Consider the following 17,917-nt stretch of genomic DNA (forward strand, 5'->3'; position numbering starts at 1 on the left):
AAGTACTGTAACTTTTAAGTTACAGTTGTAGTGAAAAAAATATAATTATGAAGCAAAAATTATATTATGTAGTAAAAATAAGTTTTGAATTATAATTTTAACAAAATTAATAAAGATATAATAGATTTCTTGTCGCATAAGTGTAAACTCAAAACAACTTATCTTCCAAATTACTGCAACTAGTGCTTATCAAGACTTAAGTGCTGTAGTTTAAATTATGTAGCTGCCTTCAAAGTCACCCTTTAAGCATATGATCTTTATATATATTTACCGAAATGATCAACTTCAATTTGACTTTTCATCCTATAGACTATCCATAATTTTGTAAATAAATGGAGACAGCATTTTTTTTTTTTTTTTGGTTTTGGTTTTTATTTTGATATATGGTACTTTATACACATGAAGCTGGTTGAGTGTTTTAATGTATGAATACAAGCAGAAAAGGGATAAAAATAAACAAAAACTTTGAAAGGGTACAAAGGTAAAAGGATGTCGCTTTGGAGGGACAAAGCGACAAAAACGGCATGCCTCGAACCTGTAGTTGAGCGCCATGTCAGCCGACAAGGTGAGCGGCTTGACCGGGGGACCAAACCTTTTCTCACGTTTATAGTCCGAGACAGCTCGACACTTTTTCATTCACTGAGAAAATCCCGATTTTACTCCACGCGCATACTCACTCCGTTCTCCGCTTCAAATCTAGCAAACCAATTCGACACCAACATGACATACATTTAGTAAGTTTTTGTTAACTTTTATTATTATTTATTTTTATTACTTATTTATAATTATGTCAATTTTGATTTTAAACTTGTACATGACAATTGAGAACTTATGTACTACCAAATTTAATATTCTTGACTTAGTTTCTTATCCAATAAAATAATATTATATTTGCGAATTGAAATACTATACCACATATTTGAGCATCGTAAAATAAAAAAATAAAATAAAAAATCAACTCAATTTGATCATTTGCCATGAGCCATATTACTAGATATGATGCATAGAATAGTCTGTATATTTTAAAAGAGTCTCGAGGAAACGCGTTGGTACGCGTAGCGTGTGTATTCGCTTTAACCTTAAGCACAACAATTATCATAGGGATTAATGAGGATTGGTACGGAAGGTTTCCCCGAAGGGGACCCATTAATTAGAACGGTGGGGACATTCTTTTCACATTTGTACACATCCTGTTGGCGGGTATCATTTTTTTTGTGTCTCCACGCGCCGCACACTTTTGGGAAGCACTTTCTACTTCTGCATGCTTTCTTTGGGTTGACAAACCCTATTCTTTCATTTTAGAGGCTTTAATATTCTTGTATTAATATTCTGCATTAGTTTAACAAAAAGAAACTTGATTTACTATATATATATATATATATATATATATATATTATATAATTGATTGATACGATTTTAGAAATATCAGGTCGTTTTTTAGTATTATTGTTAGACTTTATCTAATAGTTTAAGCTTTTGAGGAAAACGTATTTTGAGCAAATTTGTTTGTTTGAACCCAAAACGTGCTTACTTTATTTGCATAATTCAATAATTTTTCTAACTTAGCTTCATCTGCTTTCTTAATGGGTTCTCGAATAAGAAATACCATCAATAACATAAATATAAGAAGATTGCAGGTTCTTACTGAAATTAATATAGATCACTTGCCGTCTTATTATTTTTATAATAGTCAATAACTCCTGACAACATAATTTTATCGTATTATTTTTAAGAGTGATGATATAGTCACAAACTCTTGTACAAACTTATTTTGTACAAACTGATGTGGCATTAATTTATTGATTGAATGAAAATATAAAATAATAAAAATAAATCATGTGGACCAAGAGATATTTAATTCAACCAATGAATTAAAGCCACATCAATTTGTATAAAATAAGTTTGTACAAGAGTTTGTGGTTATATCATTACTCTATTTTTAAATACAATTTTATTCATATTTATTATAAATTAAATGAATCTTATAATAGAAATTAAAATTAAAATTTAGTATTAAAAAAAGAAACATATGTTTCAGTGCGATTAAAAAATTAATAAAAAATATTTTTCTTATACCTTTTGGTATTTTTTAAATATTTTTCTTAAAATAAAATTTTTCCTTAAAAAATTTTGTGCATGTGGGTTTTTTTTCATTATAAAAATAGTAAGAGTAAGTAGCATATATTAATTTCAGTAAGGAAAACTAGCAATCTTCTCGTAAAAATATTAGGTAAATCCAAATAAAAGATTAGATGAGAAAAAGTAAATACAATGCAAATTACAATTCCACTTAAGATAGTATAAATAATTCTTGAAATAATTTGAACCTAATGAACCAGTGATTTTTTTTTAATTAACTGTTATCTTAAAAATGTTTTACCTCTTTTAAATAATTAACTGCTCCATAGCCAAATTTTCTTTTAAGGTAAGACAAAGTTCAAATTATTGTTGTTGTTGCTGCTATTGCTTCTATCTTTTCTCAAAATTTGAATTCAATTAGTCAGCTCCATAAAATTGGTTGAAAACCACTTAACTAGACCTAAGAGATAGCGAAAAGTAGCTTGAATTTATTCAAAGTTATTATCTCTCCTTGGACCTCCATTAGAGTCAAGAGGCTTAAAGGTTATAAAATAGAATGCATCAATAAACTTTTTCATCAAAGAATATTATGAACACATGAGATTACTGCTTTCGCCTATTAAAATTAATATACAGCTTATTCCTATACTAAATTCATATATTTAATAAATCCCCTAGCAAAAAAAATAAATAGATAAATGAAGGAAAAGAGGGTAAATAAATCATTTGGTTGATTTTGATCTTGAAAATATAAATATACATTTATTATAAGAAAATGCCTAAAAAATAACAAAAAGTACATGAAAAATATCTTATTAGTATTTTTTTTTACTCACACGAAAACATGTATTTCTTATTTTTAGTATTTAAATTTTTTATTCTAATTAATTTATATGATTTATTTAACTTACAATAAATATAAATAAAAGTGCACTTAAAAATAAGACTACTAGCATAAAATTATGGGGCCGGGAAGTGATACATTTATTGATTTTAGTAGGGGGAAAACTAACAATCTTCTTTTTCAACGCGTGTCTCTATATATTGAGAATAAAATCCATTAAAATCAATTTTTGTGGATATCATTGTTCTGAAAGAGAAAAAAAAAAGGAGAGAATATGGAGATGATTCAATTTTGAGATGGAATAGGATCAACTTAAAAACTCAAAATTATTCGTTGAGCACAATTTCAAGCTATGTATGGACCAAAATATAATCTTTTTAATTTTTTTTTTCTATGACTTTTGAGGCTTCATTATATACACTTATCTTGAAGAATCTCATTATATTAATTCCTCTAATTAATTAGGAGCCAACTTGTTATTCGTTGTGCTGATCAATATCAAGCTATCTTGAAGCCCTCCTCGCTCAATATATTTTTCCTTTTTCATATTTTTTTAACGAGGTTTTTTCAAAAATAAAAATGACACCAGTAAGCCACAAAAACATGAATGTGAATAAATTTTAATCATATATTCATGACAATAATCTACGCATAGTAACAAATCTTTAAAAGTTCATAAATAAATTAAAACTAAGATCATAAAAGGACTTTTAATCCTGTCACTCAAAAGAAAAGAGAGGACACCATAATAGATTGATACATTAGTTCATACATGACTGAGGCTTTTATCTGGATTTGTCTTGAATTAATCTTACTATATTGTATTAATCCTCTATGTGATACGGGACAACTCGAATGTCTAAAATTATCACAGATCATCAATGCATCTAAAATTTATTATCATTGAAAGGAGAGGTCCCACATGCATGGAAGCTTGACAGGTGGCAAATTTCATGAGAACAAACCATGAATCTAGCTATGCGGCTAACTCCTCGAGGGCAAAATGGAACTAGGCTAGCTAATTATATACAAAAAGTAGATATCTAATAAAGGGGAAGTTTATTTTATGTAACACTCCACATTTATAAGTCAAAATAAGGTGATTAATTTTAAAAATATTTAAAATCTCATTATTTTTTTAATATAAATATAGATTCTAAAACAAAATTTACATAACAAGTAAAATTTTGTTACAAAATGTAGGAGACACGCATGAATTCCTTAGTACATATCTCAAAAACTTTATTATTATTTAAACTTAAGATTTTTTTTATAGAAACACAACGGAGCCCATCATAAAACCCAAGGTTTGAAATGTCTATATGCACTTCATCTCGAATGGGACTTGGCACCAACTTACCTTACTCATCATTACTTGCAATATAAGAACTATACGAGTTAATACCCAGTAAGATAATAACACTTTGATGCATGCATTAATTGCTATGCGCATAGATGACCTAATGAACATTAAGTCTTTAAAAGAAACTTAGAAATATAAAACAATTTTATTAGGACCTTAGGTGTATTGTACTACAAGGCTTGCACTTCTCATTCTCGAAAACAACAAGCCGTGGGCCTAATTTAATAGTTGATCTTTTAGGCGTTACGTATTATCATCTCCAAAAGATTACTCTTTGCTTAGCTTTGAGGGCTTGCCCTCTTGGGAAACTTTTGTTAACATATATTTTTTCATAATATTGATTTTGATGATAACAAACAAGATTAAGAATGATTAATCTTTTAAGCTCAAATTATTTTTTATACATTTTAAATAAATCATTATTTTTACATTATAAAGGTTTTATATTTAATGAAAAAATGATTTTATGAAATTGGTTGTTTTTCAAGTTTATGATTTAATTGAAAGAATTTTGAAAACATTAAAATAAACAAGTATTGCTTGAAATTTTGGAGAATGACTTATTTGAAAAGTGTCATAACATTTTGGGCTATATCATAATTTCAAAAATTTTTGGGATTAACAAAGTATTATTTAGAAATTCTGAAATTGGACCTATTTGCAAAGTTTCATAACGTTTTGGGCCGTAATATAGTTTTATAAAGTTTTGGGTGTCAAATTATAATTTTAAAAAATAGTTCACTGTAGCAAGCGGCTTACCGGATGTGAAAAATCGGCAAGCCGGATGTTGGGTAGAATCTATCCGAATTGAAAGCGGCTTACCGGATATGGTTAAACGGCAAATCGAATTTTGGGCAGTAAGCTTCTGGAGCATAAACGGCTTACCGGATTCCTAAACGGCAAGCCGGTTACGACCAAAATGTGCATAACGGCTAGTTTTTGAGATCAAACTATATAAACTCAAAACCAATTCATTTTTGGTAATCCAAGCAAGCATAAACAAGTGCACACAACTTATATTGAGCTTCAAATTCGAAAATCATCATAGATTAAGTCTTCATTGAGCTATCATTTGTCTATCCACTCTTAAAGAGAGTTTCATTGTTGTAATTTTTATTTCTCATCAAATTGTTAGTGTACAAGTGTGAGAAACACTTGGGGTGAAGAGATTGGGGAGATAATCTCTTGATCGTAAAGGTTCATTGACACCTTGGAAGTCAATTGTAAAAACTTGAAGCCTTGGGAGGGTTGGATAGTGAAATCCTCAAGCGGGTGAGCTTGGAGGCGTGGACGTAGGCGGGGATTACCGAACCACGTAAAAATCACTGTGTTTGTTTTCTCTTCCCTTACTCTTTTAATATTGTGCATGATTGAATTTATTGTTTTCAATTTGATTAAGGCAATAGATTAAATTGTTGTGTGGTTTGCTTAGCTTAATTTTTAAAAATCTCAATTCACCCCCCCTCTTGGGTTGCCTAGTTAGTATTTCATTTGGTATCAGAGCAAGGTGCTCTTGTGTAGACTTAACCGTCTAGAGTTAAAGATCAATAGCAACCCAAATTAGTTTAACTTTCATGGAAGACCAATCCACCACTAGACCTCCATTCTTTGACGGTAATGATTATCCTTATTGGAAAACTAGGATGTGAGTGTTTTTACAAGCCTTAGATTATGAAATATAGGAAATAGTTTGTGATGGTTCATTCATTCATAGGAAGAATGTTTTAAGTAAGTTGGATAAGAAAATTATGTTTTTAAATTCCAAGGCTATGAATGCTTTATTTTGTGCCTTAGATAAAAAGGAATTTCATAGAGTTTCAAATTGTTCTAATGCTTATGAAATTTAGAGAAAACTTGAAATTGTGTATGAGGAGAATACAAACGAGGAGGAATTTCATGAAGTGTCAAATTTGGCACTTATGGCAATTGGAGATGAATCGAATGATGAACTTGATGAGGTAAATGATCTTCCTACTTATGATGAATTACATGATGCTTTTAAAGAATTGCATAATGAGTGGATGAAACTTGGTAAAAAGAATGCATGCCTTAAGAAGAAAATGCTAGAACTTACAAACGAAAAGGATGCCATGCAAAAATGCATTGATTCATTGAATGAGAAAATAAATGAATTATAATTAGAGAATAAAACATTACATGATGAAGTTGCATTATCAAATGAGAAATTTAGCACTTCACACAAACATCTAGAATCACATGTAGATAACTTAAAAAATGAAAAGGATACTTTACAAAAATGTAATGATTCATTAAATGAAAAGATTAAAGGACTAGAGTTAGATAATAAAATGTTGCATGATAGAATTGTATCATTTAAAGTTAAACAAAATATTTCGTATGAGCATGAAAAATCACATGTTGATAAATTGATGAAAGAAAATGATGTGCTTAAGAAAAAGAGTAATGAGCTCAATGAAATTGTGTTAAAATTCACAAATGGTCAAAAGAACTTAGAAAAATTACTAAGCACTCAAAAATGTGTGTTTGATAAAGGAGGACTTGGGTATAAGCCTTACTTGAAATAAAAATATTATAAGAATTATTTTGTTAAGGCTACCTCCACAAGTGATCATAAGATTTTTTATCATTATTGTAATAGAAATGGTCATATGAGTTTTAGATGTCCAGTTAAGAGAAATGTATATTATGGGGTCAAATGTATTTGGGTTCCAAAAGGAACTAAATCTAATGTTCAAGGACCCAAGAGTATTTGGGTACCAAAGCACACAACTTGAATTTTTTTTTTTTGTAGGTACCACAATCAATGAATGGTGGAGAAGTTCCTTGATGAAAGCTTTTGAGGATAATCACTTGAGTATGATCTAGGAGAAAAAGATGAGGCAAGATGATTTAATTGTTTTGGTAACAATTCTTGCCATATTAATTTTGTTGAATGAATCATGATAAATGAATTTGCGAAAGTATGCTTGTATGTTTACATGATGAAATTATCATTGTATTTAACATTGAGTGCTTTATCATGATGTATGGTTATATATTTATGATGATAGCTTGTCAACTCATTATGATAGATTTGTTTGATTTTGATGATTATGTAATGCCTAAGCTTGATAAATGAGTGATATGCTTGAATTATTAATCTTTAAATGCTTATATGTTTCATGATTGTGTAAAATATATACATGATGAATGAATTATATGTGTGAATTCATATGCCATTAATTGTGTTATATCATCATTTATTTATAAAATTGACATCATTGTTTGATACGATTTCATAAGTTTGGTCTTGTATGCATATATGTTTCACGCACTAATTGGCTTATTGAAAAGTTATATGATTTTTTAAAATCAATCAATTTCTAAGCTAAAAATAAATTGATGTGTATAATACAAGTCTAAGAGCTTACAAAATTTTAAAAATATTTTTCAAAGCTTAACCGGTATATCACTTCTAATCAACCGGAAAGTCGTTTTTCATTTTGGAGCTTTGTGGATGAAATCCGGATAACCGGACATTTAAAATCGGTAAACCGAATTCATTTTGGTGCTCACTGGAGCACAACCGGTCAGCCGGATATTGGCAACTGGTAAACCGAATTGGCTTTAGTTGCTCTCTGGTTGAATTTCGAATAATCGGATTAGCAAAATTAGTAAGCCATTTGAGAGAGTTTCATTTTTGAACAACAACCGGTCAGCCGGTTATGACATCCGGAAAGTCGGATCTGCACAACTCTTTTTTCTGCCTCAAAACCGGACAGCCGGTTCCTTTATCCAGAAATCCAGATTGGCGTTGCTACTTTACTGCTTGGTCACGGGTTTTGAGCTTTTTCTTCTTCATTTTTCATTTCTCTTCACATGTTCTTTCTCTCTCCAAAACCGTGAGCTGCTCACCTCTATTTTCATTCAATTTCTCTTCTTTTCTCACTCATTTTTTTGCCAAAATCAATGATTCAAACCAATACCCATGCATTTCACTTTCATTAAACACTTCCCAATCATTATTTCTTCACTTGTTCTTCATCATTTCATCGTCATCTCTCACGCGTGAATAATGCTTCTCCAATTTTCTCTCTCTCTTTAAAATCCACCATTTGTTTTTAATCAACATCATACATTGCCTTGAATCATCTCTAAAATCATTTTAATTGATTCAAACTTACTCTTTTTACTCAATATCTTGAAAATCCGAATTTGTGCATTTTGAGTATTTCAAATTACCACTTCCATAGTGTGCTCTCCTTATGGATTTTACCATAGTTTTCTATTATATTATGCACTTACATTTTGATATGCATTGTTGCTTTCATTGTGGATTGATGATGATTATTGTTTGATATTTGGATGTTTTATATTTGGATAATGTGGAACTAATGTGCTTATCTTGACTTTTTGATGATCAAGAGGGAGATATGAGATGTAAGGGAGAAATTCATCTACTTTGAGACTCTTAAGCATATGAATTTTTATTTTTTTATTTTTTAATGTTATATTAAAATGTCACATTAGATCTTTGATGAGTTTAATTGTCTTGATTTTTAAAATGTGTTTACTTATTATGGAGTTTGGATAGTTGATAATATGTTCTTATAACTTTTGCAGATTTGGTAAACAAATCAAAACCTTTTTGTGAAGAACAATTTTCAAAAATTCGGCATGAACTTAGGATGATGAAATTTACTAATATCTCTAATCATATTATTAGTACTATTAAAATTGATTTCTTGATGATTTTGATGATTGATGATTATATGTGTGTTGCTTGATGAATTGATGGAGTTGTTGGTTTGTTATAATTGTTTAAGCTTATATGGAAGTATTTTTAACCATGTTGTGTATTTGAGGATTTGTTCATTTTTAAAGGGGAGACTTTGCCGAAATTTTTGCTCGCACAAAATGGGTAATATCTTCATCGAATTATTTTTAATGATATTGTTTCAATTGCATCTATCTTTCCTTTTTACGATGAAGGGGGAGATAAATATGATATGTTTTTGGATAAAATCATATCAGTTAAAATTTTAAATTGGCCATATATTTAGGGGGAGCATATAATATGATTTTGGATAATATGCATTTTGAACCTTTTTTTTTATTGTCCAAAAGGGGAGACAAAGTAATATATCATTTCGATGTTGTTAAAAGAAGGAGAATAATATGCACTTTGAGTACTCTTTTAATGATTGATATTTGATTATGATGATGATTTTGAGATAATGATGATTTGATTATATAGTTGTTTTATATGATAATTTTATGTTATAGGTTGTTGATTTGGTAATTAATGGAATAATGGTTCATGATATTTTGGTGCGATGATTTGTGTATGGAGTTGGCTTTTATCATGATCTATAAAAATTTGGATGTGATATTACTAATCTTGTATTTGAGGTGATGCTTGTTGTTAGGAGGAGATTCTGTCGAAATTTCTATTCGGACAACATGGGTAACAAATTTGCTACTTTTATTCTTTTCCTTTAAGTTTTCTTTTTGATGATGAAGGGGGAGAAGAATACATGTTTTTAAACTTATAAAAATTTGCTACTTTTTTTTCTTTGCCAATTAAGTTTTCTTTTTTATGATGAAGGGGGAGAAAAATCCATGTATTTAAATCTCTTAATTTAGCTAATTGGCAAATTGTAAGAGAAGATTATATTTAGGGGGAGCAATTTGTGGAATCATTCTTTAAATACATGAAATGTTTGTCATAAAAAAAAGGGGGGGAGATTGTTAACATATATGTTTTCATAATATTGATTTTGATGATAACAAACAAGATTAAGAATGATTAATCTTTTAAGCTCAAATTATTTTTTATACATTTTAAATAAATCATTATTTTTACATTATAAAGGTTTTATATTTAATGAAAAATGATTTTATGAAATTGGTTGTTTTTCAAGTTTATGATTTAATTGAAATAATTTTGAAAACATTAAAATAAACAAGTATTGCTTGAAATTTTGGAGAATGACTTATTTGAAAAGTGTCATAACATTTTGGGCTATATCATAATTTCAGAAATTTTTGGGATTAACAAAGCATTATTTAGAAATTCTGAAATTGGACTTATTTGCAACGTTTCATAACATTTTAGGCCATAATATAGTTTTATAAAGTTTTGAGGTCAAATTATAATTTTAAAAAATAGTTCACTGTAGCAGCCACTGTAGCAAGCGGCTTACCGGATGTGAAAAACCGGCAAGCTGGATGTTGGGCAGAATCTCTCCGAATTAAAAGCGGCTTACCGGATATGGTTAAACGGCAAACCGAATTTTGGGCAGTAAGCTTCTAGAGCATAAACGGCTTACCGGATTTCGCAAGCGGCAAGCCGGATATTTTGAAATTTAAATTTTTGGCTTAACGGTAACGCTTACCGAATTCCTAAACGGCAAGCCGGTTACGACCAAAATGTGCATAACGGCTATTTTTTCAGTTCAAACTATATAAACTCAAAACCAATTCATGTTTGGTAATCTAAGCAAGCATAAACAAGTGCACACAACTTATATTGAGCTTCAAATTCGAAAATCATCATAGATTAAATCTTCATTGAGCTATCATTTGTATATCCACTATTAAAGAGAGTTTCATTGTTGTAATTTTTATTTCTCATCAAATTGTGAGTGTACAAGTGTGAGAAACACTTGGGGTGAAGAGATTGGGGAGATAATCTCTTGATTGTAAAGGTTCATTGACACCTTGGAAGTCGATTGTAAAAACTTGAAGCCTTGAGAGGCTTGGATAGTGAAATCCTCAAGCGGGTGAGCTTGGAGGCGTGGACGTAGGCGGGGATTGCCGAACCACGTAAAAATCATTGTGTTTGTTTTCTCTTCCCTTACTCTTTTAATATTGTGCATGATTGAATTTATTGTTTTCAATTTGATTAAGGCAATAGATTAAATTGTTGTGTGGTTTGCTTAGCTTGATTTTTAAAAATCTCAATTCACCCCCCCTCTTAGGTTGCCTAGTTAGTATTTCAACTTTACCACTTTAGTAGTACAACAACCCATTTTTCAAAGCACATTTTTAAAATGTCTTTTTTATAAAGTAACCTTAACATATAAACCTGAAATGCATGCTTTTAATGCAACCTCTGTCATAACGTATAAAGTTCCTAGATATACAAAAAAGCCAACATACAAATCTTTTTAAAGACAACAATCTTTAATATAGGCGGCAGTGTCGTCCATATAAAGATTTACAAAAACATGATTATAATATAGGTGGCAAAGTTAACCATATCATAATTAAATAAAAGCATCACACAATAGGTAACATAGTCGACTATATAAAGATTAACTAAGAAAATATCACAATATAGGCAGTATAGCCAACTATATCATAATTAAATACAAGCATCACAGTATAGTGGCATAGCTGGCCGTATAAAGATTAACTAAGAAAATATCACAATATAGGCAACGTAGCCGATCATATAAAGATTAAATAAAAAATATCATATTATAGGCAGCATAGCCGACCATATGAAGATTAAATAATAAATAATCACATCATATTAGTTATCACAAGATAAAGAAATAACTAAACATATATTTAAGTATAAAAAAAATGTTGTCCCCACAATGCAGTTGAAGTGTTATTTACCTGTTAACGTTGATTTCTTTAGACCCTTCTAATTCGAGGATTTCTCTACTTTTGATGTTATGACTTAAAATAGAAGAGGATAGAATTTCTAAGGCGATATGGAAAATGAAAGGGATAGAGGTATTTATTGTTAGCCTAAAGAACTACACATAATGTAATTTTGATGATAACAAACATGTCTTAAGTGATTTGGAAAATATTGTATTTCACATTTCACTAGTTCTTGAAGGATAATATCTATGCAAGCGAATCAAGTGAAATCAAGTTCAAGACACTCAACGGACAACGGTTCGATCAAGAATAAAGTTTAGAGCTCAATGGACTCATTATTACGACAATTCTTGTAAAGCCGGTGAGGTTTAATATATGTATGGTTTAACATTTGAGAAGCTCAAGATTTTGTTTAATAAATCATCATTTTTCAAAACCCAAAGGTTTTACAATTATAAGCCAAGTATCTTAGGAAATTAGTTGTTTTTCAAGATGTGGACTAAAATGAAAAAGTTTTGCAACCTTTAATTTTAATAAGTATTTTTTTGAGTTATGGACTTGGATCTATTTGCAAATATTTGAAACGGTTTGAGTTGTAATATAATTTATGAACGTTTGAAGACCCAAGTGTAAATATCCTAAATGGATAGAGAGTTAGCGGCTAACCGCCTAAGGACTAGCGACTAGTTGCCTGAGGAAAATTTCATATTTTCAAGTTTTAGACAAAATTGAAAAAGTTTTGAAAACTTTGAAATTTATAAGTATTATGTTAAATGTTGAAAAGGACTTATTTGAAAAATATTATTATACTTTGGGGTTGTATCATAATTTCATAAAATTTTGAGAATAAAAAGTATTATTTAGAAATTTTGAAAGGGGATGTATTTGTAAAGTTTGATGACATTTTGGGCCATAATCTAATTATAAAAAATTTTGGGCAAAATATAATTGTGTGAACAGTATTACTGTAGCAAAATTCAAATTTTAACAGTAATTTTCACTGTACTGAAGCGGGGAGCCGGCTAATTAAGTGGCTAGCCGCTTATGTGCTGGAATTTACCTATAACGGCTAGTTTTTGGGCTGAATCTATATAAACTCAAATCCAACTTTAATTTTAACACTTTTGCAAGTATAAACATGTGTAAACAACATATTTTGAGCTTTTAATTTGCAAATCATCATAGATTAAATCTTTTATTTTTGTATATCCACTCTAAAAGAGAGTTGATTGTTGTAATCTTTATTTCTTTATCAAATTTGTGAGAGTTTGAGTGTAAGAAATACTTTGGTTAAGAGATTGTGGGATAATCTCTTGTTGTAAAGGTTTATTGACACCTTGGAAGTCAATTGTAAACATTTGAAACATTGGGAGGCTTGGATAGTGAAATTCTCAAGCTTAGTTTGATTGGAGGCATGAACTTAAGCGGGGATTGCCAAACCATATAAAAATTTTTGTGTTTGCTCTCTCTTCCCTTACTCTTATTTTTTAGTATTGTTAAATTTATTGTTTTTTATTTCATTATGACAATAGATTGAATTGTTGTGTGGTTTGTTAAATCTCTTGTTGTAAAGGTCTATTGACACCTTGGAAGTCAATTGTAATATTTGAAACCTTGGGAGGCTTGGATAGTGAATCCTCAAGCTTAGTTTGATTGGAGGCATGGACTTAGGCGGGGATTGCCGAACCATATACAAATTTTTGTGTTTACTCTCTCTTCCCTTACTCTTTTATTTTTTAGTATTGTTAAATTTATTGTTTTTGATTTCATTAAGGCAATAGATTGAATTGTTATGTGGTTTGTTTTGCTTAAGTTTTAAAATCCCAATTCACCCCACTCTCTTAGGCTGCATAACTAGCATTTCATTTATAAGATTTCCTAAGCTAATAAATGGTTAGGATTTTGCCACCACAACTCTTGATTAATGGATAAGATATATCCTTCCATAGATATCTTAGTAAATTCTAAAATTCTTAAATATTTTTATAAACAGCTCTTATTGCGTCATCGCTCATGTCATCATTACTCTAGAATTTATTATTATAAATATTTTTATTTTTTTAATACTTAAGGGGATTTATTAGTTTAAAATTAATTTTATTATATTCAAGTGAGAAAGTTGTACCTCACATATTATGATAAAAAAATTTATAAATATAAAACACACTAAAGTTCCTGGGCTAGGAAAGCATAGAATTTGAAATTTCTAGCTAAGGCATAATATAGACTCAAATGAAAGCTCAGACTTTGAAATATATATCTATGAAAAAAAAGGGAAAATAAATCCAGGAAAGATTGGGGGCTTCATTTTTGTTAATCTATATCATTCGATTGACTACTCAAATGTAGGGGAGTTTTGACTCAAACGATAAGACTAGAAAATTAAAGAAATTGGACTCCTTGATCTAAAGATAATTATTAATTAATCAACTTGATGTAGAGAGTTATCTAATGACAAAGACAATAATCAAAGAGTTTTTGAAATAGAAGCTGATAAATTGATCAAGTGATGCAGGTTATTTATTTCTTGATTTTACAAAACTAAATGCATAAAGTGAACTAGGTCAAACTAAATATGAGGAAAATGTTTGAACATACTTTTAGTATATATTCCATTATATGTAGGGATAGCAATGAGGTAAGGTGGGGTGGGGGTGGGAGGCCTACCCCATTCCCCACCCCATTAAAAATTGTCTCAATTTCCCACCCCATCCCCCACTAAATTTAGTGGGGGTGGGGATGAGGAATCTCTATATAAGAAATAATTTTCTCGTCCCCACACTATTTTCTATTTATTTATTTTATAGTAGCCATCGATAAACGGTTTTCAGTAAATCAAAAATTAGGGACTTAAATAAAATCATTATCATATTATAAATTATTTAAATTATTTAAAAAACTCCAAAAGGTTGAAACAATATATTGAAATAATATCAAAAGTAAAAAAATAATTGAAAAGAGTAGCACTTTGAAAGATAAAGGAAAATATAACAACGTTTTAGTGTTGAAAAAGAAATATAACGTACAATTTTCTTTTAGTTATAACATATCTATATTAGGTAAAAATTAAATATTTATTAACCAACATTGTAATTAATAAAACAAAAATTATTGAACAAAATATAAAAAAATATTTATATATAATGGAGATTGGGGTAGGGGTGGGGGTGGAGAGTACAAAACCAAACTTTATTCCATTAAAAAATTAGAGATTATTTTTTCTCTATTCCCCACCCCATTCCCCAAAAATTATTCAAAATTCATCATGTTTTGGATGGGTTTCCAAATACATAGAGGATTGTGTCATCCCTAATTATTTGTTGAGACTCTTAATCAATTATGTATAAATAAATGCTTATGCATAGTTAATAAGAATCTAATAGATAAGAGAATGTACATCAAGGGCATCCTAAATTTTTCTTTAAATAGTATGATTTGAGTTCCTGAGCATAAACAAACATAAAATCTTACGGAATGAACTGTAATCATTCATATAACAACGAGTATACAAACTTTTAATATACAAACTCACTTAAATCAACCAAAAAAAAAAAAAATCCTAATCCCAGAAAACAATCTTGTTATTTTTAAAACATTATAAAGAATAAGATTCTACGTACAAACCACCAACCATTTAGGCGGGAAGAGTATAATACTTAATTTCCCTTTTTTTTCGGTTTTGGGGGTTGGTTAAATGAGAATGATATAAGTTCACCAAAGAAGAAAAGACAGGAAAAAAAAAAATTAATAAAAAGAAAACGAAGGTTGAGGAATGGCCTAACCGACGTCACTTCACTAACATCCACCCCTGGTGAGCACGTCGTCATCCTGCGCACATACACGCCCTTGATGTTATATAAAAACCAGTCAGTTATTTCAACAATTCGGGTCAACGACGACGTTTAAAATAAGCACTTTGTTCGGTTAAAAGAAGCTCGAATCATTGTTTATCGACGGACTCCGAATCAAACGCCCGCTGCTGCCTGATTTCTTTTTATTCGTTTTACTCGAACTACTCGATCCACAAACAATGGAGCACTCACAACCGCAAATATTACTAAAACACGAGAACAAACCGGGCCCACTTCCACCGTCGGTGTGTCTCCTGCTGTGCCTGGCAGTCGTACCGCCACCACCTCCTCCGCCGGCGCTGCTCGACGGAAAACTTGAGTCGTACAACGGCGGAAGCTCGGCCCTCCAGCGCTCCAATTTCGATTGCAATCCCTCTACGCTGCTGTCCATATCCCACGCCATCATAACGGAGCTCTCTTCGTCATTCGTTTGCTTCAGAAGCTTCTCCTTCGCCTTCGCCGCCGCCACCTCCGACGGCGACGGACCGAGCTCCGATTCGGTTATCACCGGCTGGACGTTTTTGTACAGTTTCAATTTATTAGGGTGCACAAACTCGTACCCTTGGTCACGTGCGAACGGCTTCCGCGGCGATATCGCTTTCGGTGATGGGTCCACTTTCCTGGGCGGGTCCGAACCGTCCGACCCGCTATTCATCGAACCTGGGTTTCCAATTTTACCCTTGGTTGGGGAGCCCACCTGATTTACAGTCTCAATACCGTTAACCAACGAACGAACTTTTCCCGCGCCCTCCCTACCGGGCTGATCTTTCCTTAGATCCGACCCGCTAAAAGTGCTTAAAGTGGAATTAGCAACCTTGTTGTTCGGTTTCTTGAAAATATCCGATCCGCTGAAAACGGAGCTACCTTTTGAGCTTCCTTTATTGTTCCCCTTCCCGCTGAGTTCCGAACCGCCGACCACCGAACTAGCTTTCCCATTGCCATTTTCTCTTCGGATCCTGGATTTTCGGGCGATTTCCGACCCGATCATTGAACTCGAATCACTTTTGGTACGGCGAAGGTCAGGTTTCCCGAGGAGTGTTGAAATATTGTTTTGATTAGTACTAGCAACGGTGCTAGTGTTCTTGGTAAAAATATCCTCTTCGCCCATCAAATGGCGATATCCAAGTGCTGAGCTGAGCGCTGTGTACAAGGGCATGCTACGCATGGAGCTATCGAGAAGCGCGACGCCGATGTTCAAGATCCCTTGAGGTCTTCCCGACGGACGGCGAACTTGAAGTGCAACAAATCTCATACCGAAACTCCTGTGGGAGTGGTGGAGGGATCTTGTCGGGGGAGGGATTAAATTGCCCACTAAAACACGTACTGTCCCAACGTGCATGTCACGGAACCAATGCAAAGCAAATATCTCAATCATCACAGCCGAGGTATCATTGTGAAGGAAATCTTCGTCAACACGGAATACAAACTTATCATTCCAAGTGGGGTTGTTGCGGCCGTGCGCGTCGACCCGCGTCGAGAGTTTCCGGTTCGGGTGGACCCAGGCGACGGCGTAGGCCCGCATCGAGCGGGACACTGGGGCGAGGTCTTGTGCGGAGATGATGTTCAGCTCCAAGAGCTGAAAGGGTGCAAGAATTGTGGAAGACATAGTTTGGAATAGTAATGAATGATGATTTGACAATTAACAACTACGATTGAGATGACGAGATTTTTTTTTCTTTTTTCTTTTTTTTTAGGGATTTGTTTTGCAGTTGGTGCTGAAAGGAGGAGCCGCTCGCCGTCCAAGGAAAGGACGACGAGGGATCGAATAACATCAAAAGAGGGAAAGGAACTAAACAAAATGAGGAGGAAAGAGAAAGAGAGAAGAAGAGAAATTCATGGCTAGGGTTTCAGTTTTGCTGATGAGGGACAGCGCAACCAATGGGGATGTCATTTGGTTGTTTGACCAGGGTTTCATTTGTTTTTAATTTCTTTGTTATTATTAACATTAATTTAATATTAGGCAGGTGCTTTTTCTTTTTTTTGGGGGGGGGGGGGGGGGGGGGGGGCTTTTCTTAGTTTTGAGAATTTTCAGGCGAAGTAAATGGGTAATGACTCATGAGTTTCTTTGTGATTATTAATTAATGGCAAAATGTGATTATAGGTTGTTGTAAATTGTAAATTGTTGGGATTTATTATTAGTCTCTCAGGTTTCCTGAGAAAAAACAATTTGACAGAAATAGGGTACCTGAGTGGTGGGAT

General features: G+C 31.8%; 1 protein-coding gene across 1 annotated transcript; it reads right to left on the bottom strand.

Annotated features, from left to right (window-relative positions):
* Positions 1 to 15,382: 15,382 nt before the first annotated feature.
* On the bottom strand, positions 15,383 to 17,702 carry LOC102614395 (uncharacterized). The gene has a single exon (XM_006489689.3). It carries the CDS (start codon positions 17,322 to 17,324, stop codon positions 15,792 to 15,794), a length of 1,533 nt encoding a protein of 510 aa, XP_006489752.2. The 5' UTR covers positions 17,325 to 17,702; the 3' UTR covers positions 15,383 to 15,791.
* Positions 17,703 to 17,917: the final 215 nt, after the last annotated feature.

The sequence above is a fragment of the Citrus sinensis genome, chromosome 1 (assembly GCF_022201045.2).
Source record: "Citrus sinensis cultivar Valencia sweet orange chromosome 1, DVS_A1.0, whole genome shotgun sequence".
NCBI classification, from domain to species: Eukaryota; Viridiplantae; Streptophyta; class Magnoliopsida; order Sapindales; family Rutaceae; genus Citrus; species Citrus sinensis.